The 17,402-nt window shown below is 40.2% G+C and overlaps 1 protein-coding gene across 1 annotated transcript in view; it reads left to right on the plus strand.

Annotated features, from left to right (window-relative positions):
- Window positions 1–1,137: 1,137 nt before the first annotated feature.
- ABCA12 (ATP binding cassette subfamily A member 12) overlaps window positions 1,138–17,402 on the plus strand; it is a 194,028-nt gene continuing 177,763 nt past the window's right edge. Inside the window, exon 1 of the mRNA XM_075530221.1 lies at window positions 1,138–1,206. Coding sequence (XP_075386336.1) covers window positions 1,138–1,206 — 69 coding nt within the window. The remainder of the gene's footprint in view (window positions 1,207–17,402) is intronic.

Raw genomic sequence — 17,402 nt, forward strand, 5'->3', positions numbered from 1 at the left:
GAGATGGAAGATGAGATTGGAAGATTGGCTGGAGTCAAACTGTGGAAGCATTAACTATCAGAATGAATAAGTTATCACAGAAGGTGTTAAAGCAAATGTAATGCTAGAAACATATATCCCTTTAAACCACAGTTCAAAACACTCCATTATAAAGCAGTTTGAACAATTGAAACACACATCCTTTTATCCCTACCCAATATACAATGTTTCCCTTGATAATTTAGATTATTGTTTTATTGTTGTGTCATGCAGAGGAAAACTGTTCAAATAAACTGTCTCAGACCATCATCTATATTCTGTAACCCCCAAAGCCTAAAACAGTATGGCTCTCCTATAACAAAATCATGGGTCCTTACCCTGATAGGAGAAAAATCTATTAGATGTCATTCACATCGCCAACAACCTTCTTTTCTTTTCTGCACCCTGCTTACCCTGATATATCGTCATCAAAGCTGAAGCTTTGGCAACATAGTCGCTTCCTCTCCAATCAAAGTCATAAATTTTACACTAAAAATGGAGACTTTCTTTAGTAAATCTAACAACCGGTTGAGGTTCAGAAGTTGTATCCTGCCTCTGCTAGAGCAGGCACTCTGCGTGGTAAAGAAGGGAACAGAATGTAAGACAAGTTGTACTGGCCTGGCAAGAGTCCCACCTAATTCCTTATGACGTGTCCAGTGCAGGTGACACGCTCCCTAAGGTGTGGGTAGGCAGTTAATTGAATGAAGAGTAGGAGGTAGGAGGTGCGGGTTCGGCTTCTTCTTTTTTTTTTTTTTTAATTTGATGGTAGGGCATTATCTGTGTGATCCTCATTCTCTTTGGAGTGTGGACTCCATGCCATGAGCAGCCACTGGAGGCTATTTTAAACAGACACAAGCCCCTGGAAGGTGCTGACCTGGGTCCTGGTTTTGGTGGAAGACTAGGCTAAGAAGATTGTCTTGGTCAAAGACTAACTGAAGGGAAGAAATCTAGTGGGAAGAAGAGAACTGTGGGTTTCTGACCCCAATCTCACAAAAGCTATGCCGTGAAAAGTTGCTGACCCACTCTCAGACAGCAGGTTGGACAGAATACCGTTTTCCCCTCCTTTGGCGTGTGCAGTGGGCCAGGCAAGAGGCACTGTCTTGTCCAGAGTGTTGAAGGATGGCTTCCCAGTTTCATCAGCTTCGGATCCTGGTGTGGAAAAATTGGCTAGGTGTCAAAAGGCAGCCGGTAAGTGGAATTAAAAAAAAACCAAAACAGACAAAAATCAGTGGAGCTGGGTAGCACTAAATTAATTGTCCTAGGCTAACCTAAAAAATGTCATGTTAATGTAAAAAGAGAGGAGTCTTTAGTCACTTTCTAAAGAAAGAAATGAGGTATGTAGCATTCAGTCCTGTGTCTGCCTTAGAGTGAATAGGGCAAGTCTAAACGTGCCCCGAAAGCAGCCTCTTGATTTCAGTAAATGACGATTGTAACTAGGACAGGCCCTCGGCAAAGAAAAGGATGTGCCTGGTTCCTGGCTGAACTGGGACTGGTGCTGAATTCTGGGCAGGGGTCAAAATGCTCTCCGAACGTCTCTTAAGGAATTGAGTGATCAGTGGGAGGATGAAAAGCTGTTTCTAATAAAGGTACAACGAATGGGGAGAAATGTGCTTAAAAATCAAAAGGATCATAAAGTTTGGTTGAAAAATCCAAGGTAGAAGGGAAATGGTTAGCAATGAGAGGGATTTGGGGGGCTATTAGCATAGAAAGGTGACTAGGAAATTTTAATATGTAAAAGTGACTTGCTAGAAACATCAGCCGAGTCCCTCTTTGTGTTCTTCAAATGTATTACTGAATCACGTTCGTGCTCCAGCCTGCGTTCTCTTTGCTTATGGCAACATCTTTTTGTGCTTTTATATTGTTCTTGGCTGTTTTAAATGACAAGGCCGGATATTGTTTTCCCCAGACAGACTTCCTGGGGAGTGAAAAAGGTATTGGCTTCTGTTTGTGAGTTGTCCCCGATACAGAAGAATGTTTCAAAACCAGAGAAATCAGAATGGGGACTCTGCACACTTCATTTCAGAGTGGTAATTACCAGTCTTGAGTGAATAATATCAATATTATGTAAATAATATGCTCCGTGGAAACTAATTTTTTTATCCATGCACCTTAGCTCATTCCAAACTTGCCTGAAGTGTCTGGCAGCTTACTTGCTGGCTTTGATGTATATCTTCAGAGCAGAAAGTCAATAGTCAGTGTTTACTTGTCTTGGTTAATTTGGGCATTGTGGGATAGCGTGAGTGTTGGATTTGGACAGAAAATTAGGAAAGTATTAGTAGTTTTTTTCTTTTCTGTTTTTCATCTGAGGCAATGTGAAACAAAACATTTCCATAGTGATCACATGATAGGTTCCATGGGGGTTCACGCAAGAAAAGAGTTTGAGGTAAGTAGTTGGGGCTACAGGCAAGTTAAATGCCTGGCTCTGCTCCTCACTGGCTACATGATATGAGATACCAATTCAGACCAACTCTACAGGGAGAGTAGAAGAATAGAACAGCCCCAAGGCCGTCAATCTTTACAGGAGTAGACTGACACGTAGCTCTTCCATGCATGACTGGAGAATCTATTACGATTTTTCTGATCCCTGACTTTCCCATTTCTACAATGGGCGTGAGGATTTTCCTATGGAACTCATGGGGGAAGAGTGCCAAAGGTGCTAACAGATTTAAAAGTGTTTACATAGTGAACCAAACCATCACCATCCATTCAATCCCACCTCATAGTGACCCTGTAAAATAGAGGAGAACTGTCCCTTTGGGTTTCCGAGACTTTAGATCTTTACGGGAGCAGACAGCCTCGGCTTTCTCCCTTGGAGTGACTGGTAGGTTTGAACCATTGACTTGGGATAACCTGAGAAACCCACTCTGCCACCAGGCCTCTTTTATTAATGGTAAATCCCTTGGCAAATAGATTACAAGGGCTTCCCTGCTTATAAACATTCAATTTATATACAACCCACAGCTACAAACTACCCTTTGTAAAGCCTATGATATTAAAATTTTGAGATACAAACAATGGTTCATAATAACATGGTCCTGTTATAGGATGTGTAAAAAGTATTATTATTATGTGTTATTGTATTAGAAATGTAGTAGTGTGCCTAGTAGTGTTCCTGTATTTTTTAATGTAAATAAAGGTCCAGGATATGCAGTAAACGGAGACAGACATCTAGCTAAATGTCTTTAGAGAGGAGTGGTACTTATCGACTCCCACTTAGCTACAAATTCTACTGAAAGAAGGCTTGAGGAATGGAATTCATTTGCAGTCTGGTGACTGCCTGTCCTGGGTGGTAATTTAAAGTCGATTATTGGAGATTTCGGGCAATATATGTTGGGCATATTTGATTAAAATAGCTGGTCAAAGGAAACTTTACTTAACCATGTAAATAGCAACAGCAAAACCCCCAAATAATCAGGCAGATAAATTTTTCATTGAGATTTTTTCTCTTTAGAGATTTTAATGACAGGTTTCTTTCTCATCTATAAAGTTACTGCTACATCAGACGTGTACTTCAGGATGATTTACATTTTAGTCATTTTCCGTTGGATATGATGACATATTTAAAGGAGATTCTAGTTAGGCTTGCTAAAATGTTTTCACGATGATATTTGATTTTACTACTATTGAGCCATAGTTTCTAAAAACCTCAGTCAAATACATTTGTGTCTAGAAAAGAATACAAGTAATTGAAATCAAAGTACAGCCTGCAGAACGGGGACCAAGGACAGGTATGAGCTCTGGAAAGTTTAGCATTTAGGACAATGTAGACAGTCTACTTCAATGCTATATGATCACCCAAAGATACATGGGGGAGGGGATTCTCCTTATCTATAGATGATGGTGGTACCTAAAGGAGGAGGGACAATATTAAGAGAAAGGAATGGGCAAGGGTGACTTCCTCCCAACCCTTTTCATAGATTTTCCTAGAATTAGCTCAGCCTTTTGGCATTGGAAAGAAAATTTGAGGACACAGATGGAAAGGAGTGTGTGGTGGTATTATATTAGAGGAAAGAATACAAACTTAAAGGTTGGGAAGTTGGAATTAAAGATTTAAAAGGGAAGAGAGGTTGTTTTCAATGTGAAAAGATAAAATCCAGACAAATTAGAAGATTGAAAGTGAAAAAAAATGTGCACCAAATTTGGGGCGAGGACAGTCTTTGAGAATATACACGGTCACTCACCTACTTATTGTCTGAAATGCAAGTATTTTTATCTATACATTTATATTGCTCCAAAAATGGTATTTAAAAAGATCCTTGTATACCCAGGAAACTAGAAATTAAATTGTGCAACCCTGTAAATGTATAATGCTTACTGAATTTGACTTCTCAGATAGGAGAAAAAGAGTCAGCCTCTTCAATACAAGGGCCTCCACCGCTTTGTTTTCAAGAGATTGTATTAGAAAGAAAAATGGGGAGGTGGGTCTGTAGAAGAAGGACTTAGGAATCTCTTTGTGGAGAAATGAAGAAGATATAAGAATATTAGAGATATGATAAAATATTAAGGTTTGTTAAGGTGGATCATTAAAGAATCATATTTACTAAACTGAAAGTATTTGGTGGAGAGTCCACATGGATATTGTTTTAAGTCCTACTTGGATGAGTAGTGACTGGAGTCTTAAAAGCCTTTACAAAACCAAAATGACGGCAATCAAGATGCATGGCAATCATTAGTCTAATGGTCTAAGGCACCATATGAACGTCTGCCTCCACTCCCTGGAACCCAAAGAACTAAGTGATCACCACTTAGTTCCACCAACCACTTTGAAAAGTATCACAAAGGAAAGTTTTGGAAAGCATGGGAGAAGAATGTGGCAAAAACCCTACTTCACAAAATCGACTATGCATACTGATTGGGTAGAGAGTGGTGGAACCCGTGAGACTACAACCTTTCATAACCCTCAAGTCCTGGAACCTAACACAGCCCTGTGCCTCGATTTTCAGCCCACCCATAGTCAGATCTGTAGGGCAAAGGGCAAAAGCAGGGAGGTGTGCCACTACTTACAACAATCCGACATTTGAGATCAGATAGGCAATATTTGTTCCGGGAAAAATTGGTCCTGGTGTCTCTCTCATAAAATCAAACACCAAAATGTATCAGTATCTGAGACTGCTCCCTTAATCCACAGGAGATGGATTGACACAGTGGTTGCAGCAGTGGGCTCAAGCACTGCACGTGTGAAGATGGCAGAGAACAGTTAGTGTTGCGTTGGTTGTACATAAGGTTGCTGTGAATTAGAGCTGACTTGACAGAAACTAACAACAACAACAACAGCTGCCTTAATTTACTGGGTCCCAGAAAGTTCAAGGGACTTTTATGAAACCATATAGTAACGTTAAGGTATCAAAAACAGATATTCCCAACCATGGATCATTTTTCTCCACTATTTCCTCTGCATTCTCATTGCTTCTGAGTTGTTCCCCTTCCTGACATGTGAGCGCTGTGCTGTAATGGCTTATGTGGTAGGCTACTAACCACAAAGTCAGCCATTAGGATCCATCAGCCGCTTCTCAGAAGAAAGATGTGGTATTCTGCTGCGGATGGTTTTGAACTACCAAACTAATAGTTATCAGCTGAATGTGGAATCCCTATGCCACCAGGGCTTCTTGGTCTCAAAGACCCATAGAGGCAGTTCTATCCTTCCCTATGGGGGTAGGAGATGAGTTAGAATCAACTCAATGGCAATGAGTTTGGTTTGGAGTTTGGATTCTAAGTATAACCCACTGAGGAAAGACTCGAGATACTTGATGGTACTTTTGTTTTAAAAACATTAGTGGCCATATAAATTCACAGTTATATTCCCCGCCCCCCACAAAAATGAAACTAAGAAGCTACATTAAACACCAACAAAATTATGAGGTACTAGAAAAACTCAGTTACAGTTATTACATTCCTGGGTTTGCAAAACTGTTAAAATAAAGAGAAAGTGTGAATACATAACCCCACATGGTTAGTAACAGAGAAGCTCACAGAATGAGATGCTCGTCAATGGCAGGAAATAGTCCTGTGGTAGCAGAGGCTCTGTGGCTGAAAGACTTGATGGGAGAAGCTGAGTCTCAGGACAGTCCATGCCATCCAGTGGGTTTCAACTCATAGTGACTCCGTATGGAGTTTCTGAGACTGTACATCTAGCTTTACAGTCGCACAGAGCTGCATCTTTCTCCTGAATTTGAATTGCCAAGTTTGTTCAATGCTTAAACCACAGCACTGCCAGGGCTCCATTAAGAAGAGGGGTCCAAAATAAGCATATTCAAGAGTGATTCTGTGTTAGTCTGGGTACTTTAGAGAAACAAATCCACAGAAACTCATGTGCATAAGCGAGTTTTATATAAAGGTTAAGTGTGCATCAAGAAAACATCCCAACCCAGTGCTGCCCAAGCCCACAAGTCCCACAAGTCCAACATTAACCCATATGTCCAATACCAATCCACAAAGTACTCCTCCATCTAACAAAACACACACTATGATGCCAACTGCAGGAGGAAAGCCGAGTCAGTGAATGTGTAAACATCTCAGCGCTGGCAGGATTTTCACACAGCTGCTGCTCCAGCACCCAGGGCTGCATCGGGGTAGGCTCATGTGCCTTCTCCTCGGGGATATCTTGCAGGAAATAAGGCTTGCCAGCTGAAGCAGGGAACTGGCTAAGGCAGCTGCACCCAGGTCTGACCATCAGAAAGCAAGAGACCTGCTGGTCTGGTTATCTTCGTGGGAGGAGAGAGATACTTGCGTGACCTGGGGCAGTCTCTGCCAGGCCGCATGGTCAAAGGAATCCTATGGGTGCCGCGTAAAACCTGAAACTTCTTTTAACTCTCATTAAATTCACTTGGATCATGGGAAAAAAAAGAAAGCAAGAGACCCCAAAACTAGAAAGGCGAGGCTCAATGAGCCATTTATTTCTCCGCCTTTCAATTAACCCCACATGTGTTTATCGGCCAGCTTGGCACAATAAATGAACTACCTCAGATTCCAAATCTCTATAGACATGACATCTAATTACAGACTTCTAGCCTCAAGAAAAAGCAGTAGGTTAAGTATTGGGCTGCTAAACAAAAGGGTGAGAGTTCAAACCCACGATCTGATTTGACGGAGAAATGAAGCAGTACAGATTTATAGCACTGGATGCCCTATGGAGCAGTTCTACCCTGTCCTCAGGGTCACTATGTGTCAGAATTTACTCAAAGGCAGTGGGGTTTGGCTTTTGGTTTAACCTCAACACTTGACTTTATTTGTTTATTTTTTCTTCTTCTTTTTAAATTTTTATCTTTTTATTTTTGCTTTTTTATTATTTGTTTATTTTTTCATTGTAATTCTATACCCAGTGATCAAAGTTTAATTCAGTTTATTATAGAACTACTTTTCTCTATCACAGGCAGTCTTACAACTTGCTAAACATTTGATACTCTGAATCAAGTTTGAAACTTTCCTATCTCCTCTCTTCACTTTGTTCCTGGAGCTTCCTGTCATGTGGCTAAAGAAAGAGGAAGCCTTAGTTTGAAAATGTTAGAGCAAGTTGGCTAAAGCTTTAAAGAAATTTTAGATTAAAATTGCTTATAATTAAACTCACATTTAGGTTGAAATCAGATTGATACAAACAAAACACCTTTCCATTGAGTTGATTCTAACTTAGAGTGTCCAGATATGATACAGTAAACTGTCCCATCAATAACTGGAATGTGTAATGTACAACATATAACTCTAAGAAAACTCAAAATCCTCAAAAATCAGATGCATAAATAAATATTGATATCCTAGGCATTATTGAGTGGAAATGGACTGGTCTTGGCCATTTTGAATCAGCTAATCTTATGGTTTACTGTGCTGGGAATGCGAACTTCAGTGGGAATGGTGTCACATTCATCTTCAAAATAAAAAACTTCAAAATCTTGAAGGACAATGCTTTCTGTGATGGAATAATATCTATAGATTATGAGGAAGTCCAGTTAATGCAGTTATTATTTAAATTATAGTACCAGCACTAAAGAAGACATTAAAGAATCATAACAACTTCCTCACACTGGTAGTGATGAAATATCAAAATGCATTGATAATTACTGGTGACTGGAACATGAAAGTTGGAAACAAAGAGGATCAGTTGTTGTAAAAGTTAATACAAGAAGAAAATAAAAAATAAGAAATAGAAAAGGAAGTATAAAGATCCATTCCAATCCTGTAGAGTCCATTCCAACTCATTGCATTCCTAAAGGACAGAATAGAAGTGCTTCTCATGATTTTAGAAATTGTAAGTGTCTATGGGAGTAGACAGTCCCATCTTTCTCCTGAGAAGCAGCTGTGAAGGTTTGAATAGACAACCTTGTGGATAGTATCCCAATACGTAACCCATGGTTCCACCAGGATTCCTTAGAATGGAAGGAAGACATGATATAATTTATACACAGAAGATTGGTCTGTTTGTATTTCAAAAATTACAATAAAAATTATGGTTCATAGTTGTAGAAGGACTGTTAAATGACTATTGCTTAATCAATGATTTTATAGACTGAATTAATAAAAGTATAAACTCAGAGCACAGAGAGTTAGTACTTTCGTTTGCAGTAGTTGGTCTGTGTGACTTTATGGTTAACTGTATAGGTGTTTAAACCTGGCTCCCTATGTTCAAATCTTAGCTCTACCACTGGTGGCTGATGGAAAAAGAGACAATTTAGTGTAGTGAAGGCAGTAATAGTAATTAAGTTCATGAAATCCCCAAACTATATTTTAAGGTGGTTCTCTCATTTAAAAAAATACTAACATTTATTAATTCAGAATTTACTAGAATTTTATTTTTAAATATTTCAGAAAAAAATGATAATGAAACAATGAAAATAAATGACTAGTGGGAATTGTTTTTTTTTAAAAGAGTCTGACATGATATTTGGGACATGAAAATGCTGAAGTTAAAATTAAGCATTTAACCTAGATTTTGTTTCAGATAATTAGGAGATTTCAGTGTTTTTGTTTGTTTCTTTTTTAAAGAGCTAAAACCATAGCTAACATAGAGGCAAATGTTACTTTTACTATTGTCAGGTGTTACGTGTTGAATCCAATTCACAGTAACTCTCTATACAGTAGAACTAAACGGTGACTGGCCCAGCCCTGCACAATCCTCACAATTGTTCTTTGAGCCTGTTGTAGCCACTTGGTCAGTCTATCTCATTTAGGCTCTTCTTTGTTGCTGGCTTTCTGCTTTACTGAGTATTATGTCCTTCTGAAGGAACTGGTTCTTCTGGATACCATAGCTGGCAAGAGATGGATGTTCCTAGGTAATTCAATTTTGCTAGTAGTATTATAAATCAGCTCTAAATGAATATTTTGTAGTGAAATTACATGTGATTCACTCACTAAATTGCTTAACGTTTAAAGTTGTAATTTTGCATGATTACTTTACTTAATACAAAGCCCTGTAATCATGCGTTCCCCACTGTGAATTCCCCACCTGCACACAATAGGACAGAGTTCCTGGACATGAAGCTGGTATGTTTATTTGACTGCCTTTTCCATTTGTTTAAGTATGCCAGGTTATGCACTGGTGCGATTCTCTGTCTCCTCAAATCTGTTGGTGAAGTTGGTTAATTTGCTACTGGATTTTGTTATTTCATCCCTTAGGTCGTGTATTTCCTTTTGTGTGTGGCCTTTATCTCCTCTACTATTTCATCCTTTTTCTGTATTGCTTCCCTCATATCCTCTATGATTCCAAGCAGCATTCTGAATACTTTTTTCTGTGGCAGGTCAGTGTCTACTTTTTCTATGCACGTCTTTAGTTCATTACTTCTTCCAGCATTTTTTTTCTCCTGCTATTTTGTTGAGGCTGATTGCTGTTTACATGTTGTTTTAAAAGAGCCTGGCGCCTTCTTCCAGAGAGTCTAAGAGCATTGGGCTCTAATTTCGGGAGACTTGTAGGAATGGTTCTTCGAACTACCTGCAGCTAACTGCACTGGTGGGGTCGGGCTACAGCTTTATCTTCCTGTGGTTTCACTCTTACCAGTATTCCGTTATTTTGAGGGTGAGTTGGATGGTCCTGAAGTTGGTTTGTTTAATATCTCTTCTCCTGACCCTTCATTTTCTCTTTCTTTTAAAAAGTCCTCTGGATTTCTAAAAGAAAAGAAGAAAAGAAATATAGTGGTCTTTCTTTCATTTCAGACATCTTTGATAATAATTGATAAGGCATTTTATGTGAAGACAATTTCAAATATAAAGAAGAGTTATAAAAAGAATATAACAATTTTTGAGCCATTTGTGAGTGATGTTCAACTATCCCAAGTACTTCAGTGTCCAGGATGTACACTAGGAACAGTTTCCATCATAATCTAATACCACCATCAAATAATCAGATCCCATTCAAGTTTTGCCAATTGTTGCAATATTGTTCTTGATATGTCTAGTTCAGAATCATATGCTGAATCTAGTTTTCATGTATCTGGCATCCTTCACTTTGCAATAATTTCTCAGTTGTTTTTTTAGCATCAGGATTTTTAGAATGGTTATTAACATCCTTCAATAAGCAGATGGCCCAACCTTATTTGCTAAAATGAGTAGGGCCTTGGGACACTTCTTGATGAAGATCAAGGACTTCAACTTTGAGTATAATGTAAAGAAAACAAAATCGTTACAACTGGACAAACAGGTAATACCATGAAAAATGGAGAAGTGTTGACAAGGATTTCATCTTGCTTGAATTGACAATCAATACTCATTGAAGCAGCAGTCAAGAGATCAAATGACATTATACTGGGTAAATCTGCTGCACAAGATCTCTTTAAAATATTCCAAAGCACGGATTTTATTTTGAGGATGAAGGTGTGCCTGACCCAAGTCCTGGTAGTTCCAATTGCTTCATACACATGTGAAAGTTGGACATTGAATAAGGAAGAAAGAAGGAGAATGTGTACTTCAATTACGGTGCCACTGAAGAGTACTGAAAGTACCATGCGCTACCAAAAGAACACATCCATTTTGGCAGTAGTACAGCCCGGATGTTTAGGCTCTGTCTCCCATACTTCAGGTATGTTGTCAGGAGAGACGAGACCCTTGCAAAGGTCGTCATGGGTGATAAAGGGCCAGTGGAAAAGAGGAAAGCCCTCAACAAGATGGATTGACACCGTTGTCGCAGCCATGGACCCAAACATAACAATCATTGGGCAGCTGTCACGGTTGGGTAGTGTTTTGTTCTGTATTACACAGTGTTGCTGTAGGCCAGAACTGACTGGATGGTACCTAATCCCAAAAACAATCTGCAGGATACATTGAGTTTCCTTTATCCAAATTTTTAAATTCTCCCAATGGGTAGGGAAAACCCGATTTGTACTATTCTCAGTGTATTTACTTGATTGTCCAATGGTCTTGTATAAAACCAATCACTGTCCACTGCTTCTGTCCTCTTGGCCTCTTCAAACCTACTTGGACCCTGACACCATCTCACGACACTGCAAGTATCCACTTCAATCCAGTAGCACTCCACCTTCCTGCAACTCCTTTAGTCCCAGTGGAGACATTTCCCTTGCTGGGTCTACCTAAAAACCTTTACATCGTTTCATCAAGAAGGGAATGCAACACACTGACATGAAGCAGGGAACCTGTAGAGAGGCCTGAGGGGCCAGCCCCATTACCAGCTAGATGTACAGCACCACCCTCCTCCCAAAAGAATTCACTTCAGAGGACAGCACTGATGCTACAGCTCAAGAAGAGGGGAAGAGGGACTGGTCTGGTCAGAGCACACAGGAGCCAATGAGGGGGCATAAGGGAAAAAAAGAAAAGAGTGACGCACATCCTGGCTCAACAAGCCCTGAGGACAATGTTCCTGCTCAGAAAAGCAATGCACAGAGATGACCACAGGTCCGGCCCCACCATGGGACACAGTGTACCTCATTGACCCATAGCACCACTGGGGACAACACTAGAGACACACAGCAGAAATTGTGCCCACCATGAACTCACCATGCCGAAGCCAGCCTCTGGGGGCATGCAGCAGGGCAGGGGGGTGGGGGGAAGCAGAGCAATGAAGTCCCCAGGGATAGAGGCAGTGCCAGGGCATGGCACCCCATCAGACTTGACTGGAAAGCACCCGTGAAGGAAAACAAACAGACCCTGAACTATTCATATGTTTGTGTGTGTTGTTGTTATAGCTATTGTTTTACTTTCTGTTGTTGCTTTGTGGTACTCAGTCTTGTGATAGTACACAGCATGTCTACCTGGAAGGGATAGGTGGAATAAACAAGGCAGAATAGAGGACAATGGGATGAAAGTTCTGGGGGACAAGGGGGTAGGGGAGGTGGGGAAAAGGAAGAGGGTATTAACAAGCCCAGGGACAAAGGGATAACAAGGGATCCAAAATCAGTGTCAAGGAGGATGTGGGTGGTCTGGCAGGGATGGATCAAGGGCAATGTAACTGAGAGGAATTCTGAAAACCCAAATGAAGGCATAACATGATAGTGGGACAAGAGGAAAGTACAAAGAAACAGAGGAAAGAACAGAAAAAGAGGCAAAGGATACTAATAGAAATTTAAATATAAGTATATACAGATGTAAATATATTTATATATGACAAGGGGGGAATAGACCTATGTACATATATTTATTTATTTAATAAATCATTTTATAGGGGCTCAACTCTTATCACAATCCATACATACATCAATTGAGTAAAGCACCCTTATACATTTGTTGCCCTCATCATTCTCAAAATTCGCCTTCTACTTGGATTCCTGGAATCAGCTAATTTTCCTTTTTTCCCTCTCCTCCCTCCCCACTCCCCACTCCCTCATGAACCCTTAATAATTTATAAATTATTATTTTATCTTATCTTACACGGCCCGGCGAGATCTATGTACATATATTTATAGGTTTAGTATTAAGGAAATGGATGGACAGTGGGCCCCTGCTCAAGTACTCCCTCAACACAAGAACACTTTGTTCTAACAATTTGGCAGTCTGAGATGCTCACCTGCCTGGCACGATCGCTGATGACAATGGGTGCATAAGCAAATGTGGTAAAGAAAGGTGATGGTGCCTGGCTGCCAAAAGATATAGCACCTGAAGTCACTGAAGACCTGAAGATAAACAAGCAGCCATCTAGCTGAGAGACAACAAAACCCGCATGATAGAACACTGGCCTGTCCCGACTTGATCGCTGAGGACAAAGTGGGTGCATAAGCAGAAGTTGTGAACAAAACTGATGGTGCTCAGCTATCAAACGATTAGCATCAGGGGACTTAAAGGCTTGAAGACAATCAGGTGGCCATCTAGCTAAGAAACAACAAAGCCCACATGGAAGAAGCACACCAACCTACCCCGACACAAATGCTGAAGACAAAGTGGGTGCCTGGACAAGTGTGGTGAAGAAAGCTGATGGTGCCCAGTTGCCAAAATATGTAGAATCTGGGGTCCCATAGGCTGGAATATAAACAAGGGGCCATCTAACTGAGAAACAACAAAGCCCACATGGAAAATGCACACCAGCCTGTGAGATAACAAGGCGTAGAAGGGATCAGGTCAGGCATCAAAGACCAAAAAAAAAAAAAATCATAGCATTGTGAATGAGGGGGAGTGCAGAGTGGGGACCCAGGGCCCATCTGGGGAAATTGGACATCCCCTTGCAGAAGGGCTGTGGAAGGTGATGAGCCAGTCAGAGTGCAGTGTAGCAACGATGAAACATACAATTTTCCTCTAGTTCTCAAATGCTTCTTCCCCCACCCCCCACCCCCCACACTATCATGATCCCAATTCTACCTCACATAACCAGCTGGACCGGGAGATGTACACTGGCACAGATAGGAATGGGAAATACAGGTATTCCAGGAGAGATGAACCCTCAGGATCAGTGGTGAGAGTAGCAATATCCGGAGGGTGGTGGGAGGGTGAGGGAGAAAGGGGGAACAAATGACAAGGTCTACATATAACCTCCTCCCTGGAGGACGGACAGCGGAGAACTGGATGAGGGAGACCTCAGATGGTGTAAGGTATGATAAAATAATAATTATTTATAAATTATCAGGGGTTTGGGGGAGGGGGGAACAGGCAGGGAGGGGAAAAATGAGGAGCTGATACCAAGGGCTCAAGTAGAAAGCAGGTGTTTTGAGAATGATGATGGCAGCATACATACAAATGTGCTGGACACAAATGATGTATGTACAGATTGTGAAAAGAGTTGTATGAGCCCCTAATAAACTGATTATTAAAAAACCCACATAACAACAAAAATCAAATCAGAAGTTGGTTCTTTGAAAAGATCATTAAAATTGGCAAACTTTGAAAACAAAAAACGCTTCCTCCCCCACAATTATCATGATCCCAGTTCTACCTTGCAAACCTGGTTAGACCAGAGGATGCACAGTGGTACAGTTGTACTCTGGAAACACGGAATCTAGGACAGATGAACCCGTCAGAACCAACAGTGAGAGTGGCAATACCGGGAAGGAGGGGGGTGTAGAAATGGGGATGGGGATGGGCAACAGGAAAGTGGGTGAAGGGAGATGCTGGGCAGTGTAGGGTGGGATAAAATAATAATTTATAAATTATTAAGGGTTCATGAGGGAGGGGGGAACGGGGAGGGAGGAGGAGGGTTAAAAAAAAGAAATAGAGCTGATTCCAGGAACTCAAGTGGAAGGCGAATTTTGAGAATGATGAGGGCAACGAATGTATAGGGTGATTTACTCAATTGATGTATGTGTGGATTGTGATAAGAGTTGTATGAGCCCCAAGAAAATGATTTATAACAAAATAAAAAACAAAATAAAATACATTGGCAAAAACAAAACAAAACCCCAAAAAACCACAAAACCAGTGGCGTCTGACAACCCCACCTTGTGCAACTCCATGTGTGTTGGGATAGAACTGTGCTTCATAGGATTTTCAATGGTTGATATTTAGGAAATAGATAGTCAAGGCTTTCTTTCTAAAAGTCAGTCTTTCTTTTTTTAAATTTTAATAAATAATTTTATTGGGGGCTCTTACAGATCTTAGAACAATCCATACATCCATTGTGTAAAGCACATTTGCAAATATGCTGCTATCATTATTTTCAAAACATTTTATTTCTACTTGGACCCTTGGCATCAGCTCCTCATTATTTTCCCTTCATAAATTTATACATTGTTAGCATTTTCATATCTTGAAAAATAAAGAAGGGAATGTTAGAGAAAGAGAACAGAATGGGGTAGCTGAGCTGCCATGGCCTCTGTAGTTGTGCACATACAGCTTCAAGGTTGTAAATTATTCAATATGCATAAGCCCTAAATGTTAAGAATGCAGGATTGATGGTATATGAATGGGGTTTAAAGGCAAGAGTGAGATACTTAAAATATGAGCCAAAATGCTAAAAAAATTTTTAAATTTCTCTCTCTAAATTTTTTTTGTAGACCATGTCTTTATGTGTAAAGTCCAAGATATTTGCCATATCTCCAAACAAACAGAAAGGTGTCATGGCTCATTGGTTTAGTGTTTGGATCCTTGGCACTGCATTTATTCTAGGTTGTTTATAATTTATTTAGAATGAGTTGAGAGCAATCCTGCTGTTATGTGAATTTTAATTTCTCTTTCTTCCTTGCTTTTGTGATGAATTTATCAATCATAACACAAGAACACAGTGGTTTATTATCCCTCTCAAATGCACGATGCATAAATGCTCTCCAAACTTTTCTGACCTGAAATCTGGAGGGAGAGTCTAGTGATAATAGTCTCCTTATGGGCTTGCAGTGGGTTTTGCCTTTAACAGAGTCTAAACTGTCTTAACTTACATGGCTATGTATAATATTCTGTCTGCGTGTAAAACAGGTCTAAAATGCATTTAGCAATGTACCACAACATACATAGACAATCATCAAGTCAGGTCACCTAAGAGACAATTTCAAGATAGTCCAGTTTGTGTGTCGTTTATTTTGATGTGAGTGTATATTTGTGATATAGGTGATCTTAATCTCATAGAATTCCCCTGAGCTTGGCATAGAAATGAGTAGATTCTAATAAAATAGTCAAGAGGCACTAAAAGGAGCTCCAGTGGAACAATGCTTAAAGCACTCAATGGCTAACTAGAAGGCCAGCAATTCAAAGCCACCAGCCATTTGGTGGGAAAGAAAGAGGTGGCAGTCTGTGTCTGTAAAGATGGTCGCCCAGAAAACCTAATGAGTAGTTACTCCGACTCTGTCCTTCAGGGTTGCTGTGCACTGGAATCTCTTCAATCGTGACAGGATGGGGCATGAAGGCTACTTAGAGGAATATATATATATGTATATATATATATATGTATATATATATATATTAAATTGGGGACTCTTGCAGCTCTTGGAGCATTCCATACATCAATTGTATCAAGCACATTTACACATTGTTGCCATCATCATTTTCAAAACATTTTCTTTGTACTTCAGCACTGGGTATGTATTTTAAAGAATCATTATGACCACAAATATAATCCTTAAACATTAATATTTTTAGCCTTAAGTCTGTATAGTCGTATAAAAACAGATCCTGTGCTCAGAAGCTCTGAAGAACAGGCTGTAATCTTTCAAATACCCTATCGGTTCTCAGCAAGTCAATGCTGACTTATCACAACCCCTTATGGGTCAAAACTGAACTCTGTTCCATAGGATTTTTCAATGACTGACTTTTTGGAGTGTATTCTGAGACAACTCAGGATAAACACACACCTCCAACGTTTTGGTGAACCATTGAACACATTAACTGTTTGCAGGGCCAAGACACTGGATAGGATAATATTATCCCTTGTATTTCTACACATCTTTTCTCAATCCATTTTCTGGAATGCCTGCCTTCTGATCCTCAGAGCAACTTGATAATATATAGAAGGTTCTTGACCTTGACTCTTGACATTAGAATCCTTGTTCTGGGCTCTGCCCCCCCCCCCCCCAGCTATATGTGTAGCCTGGGATAAGTTCCGCTACCCTTCTGAAACCCAGAGAATAAAAAGGGGGGTGTGATGGCTCCATGACAGGTTCTTGGTCTCTTCTGTGCCCCTGTTTGGCAGTCTAATGAAGTCTTGGGGTCTTTCTAAGAATCATCTTTTTTAAAATTAATAAGATAATACCAACAGGAATAGAAATAAAACCAATTATCCCCAAATTTAATTATTAAAACATTTAAGAGCAGATCTATGGCGTGGTCATATGTATGGTAGTGTAACCTTGAGGCAGAACGACTGCCACTGTCCCCGAGGGATGAGTGTGAACAGCACTTAGAATGCTCCACCACAACGCCTGCGTCACAGGGACCACGGTGTCGCATTTCCACCAACAGTCAGAGACCCTGCTCAGAACATTGTGGCTTGTTGCCTGCATTTCCCACTAATGGAAATGCTAAACTTCAATGACAAGTCAGAGGGGGGGAAAAAGGAAAAAAACTTCTACATAAATTTAACAATGTCCTGGATTCTGTCC

This window comes from Tenrec ecaudatus, chromosome 13 (assembly GCF_050624435.1).
Source record: "Tenrec ecaudatus isolate mTenEca1 chromosome 13, mTenEca1.hap1, whole genome shotgun sequence".
Lineage (NCBI taxonomy): Eukaryota > Metazoa > Chordata > Mammalia > Afrosoricida > Tenrecidae > Tenrec > Tenrec ecaudatus.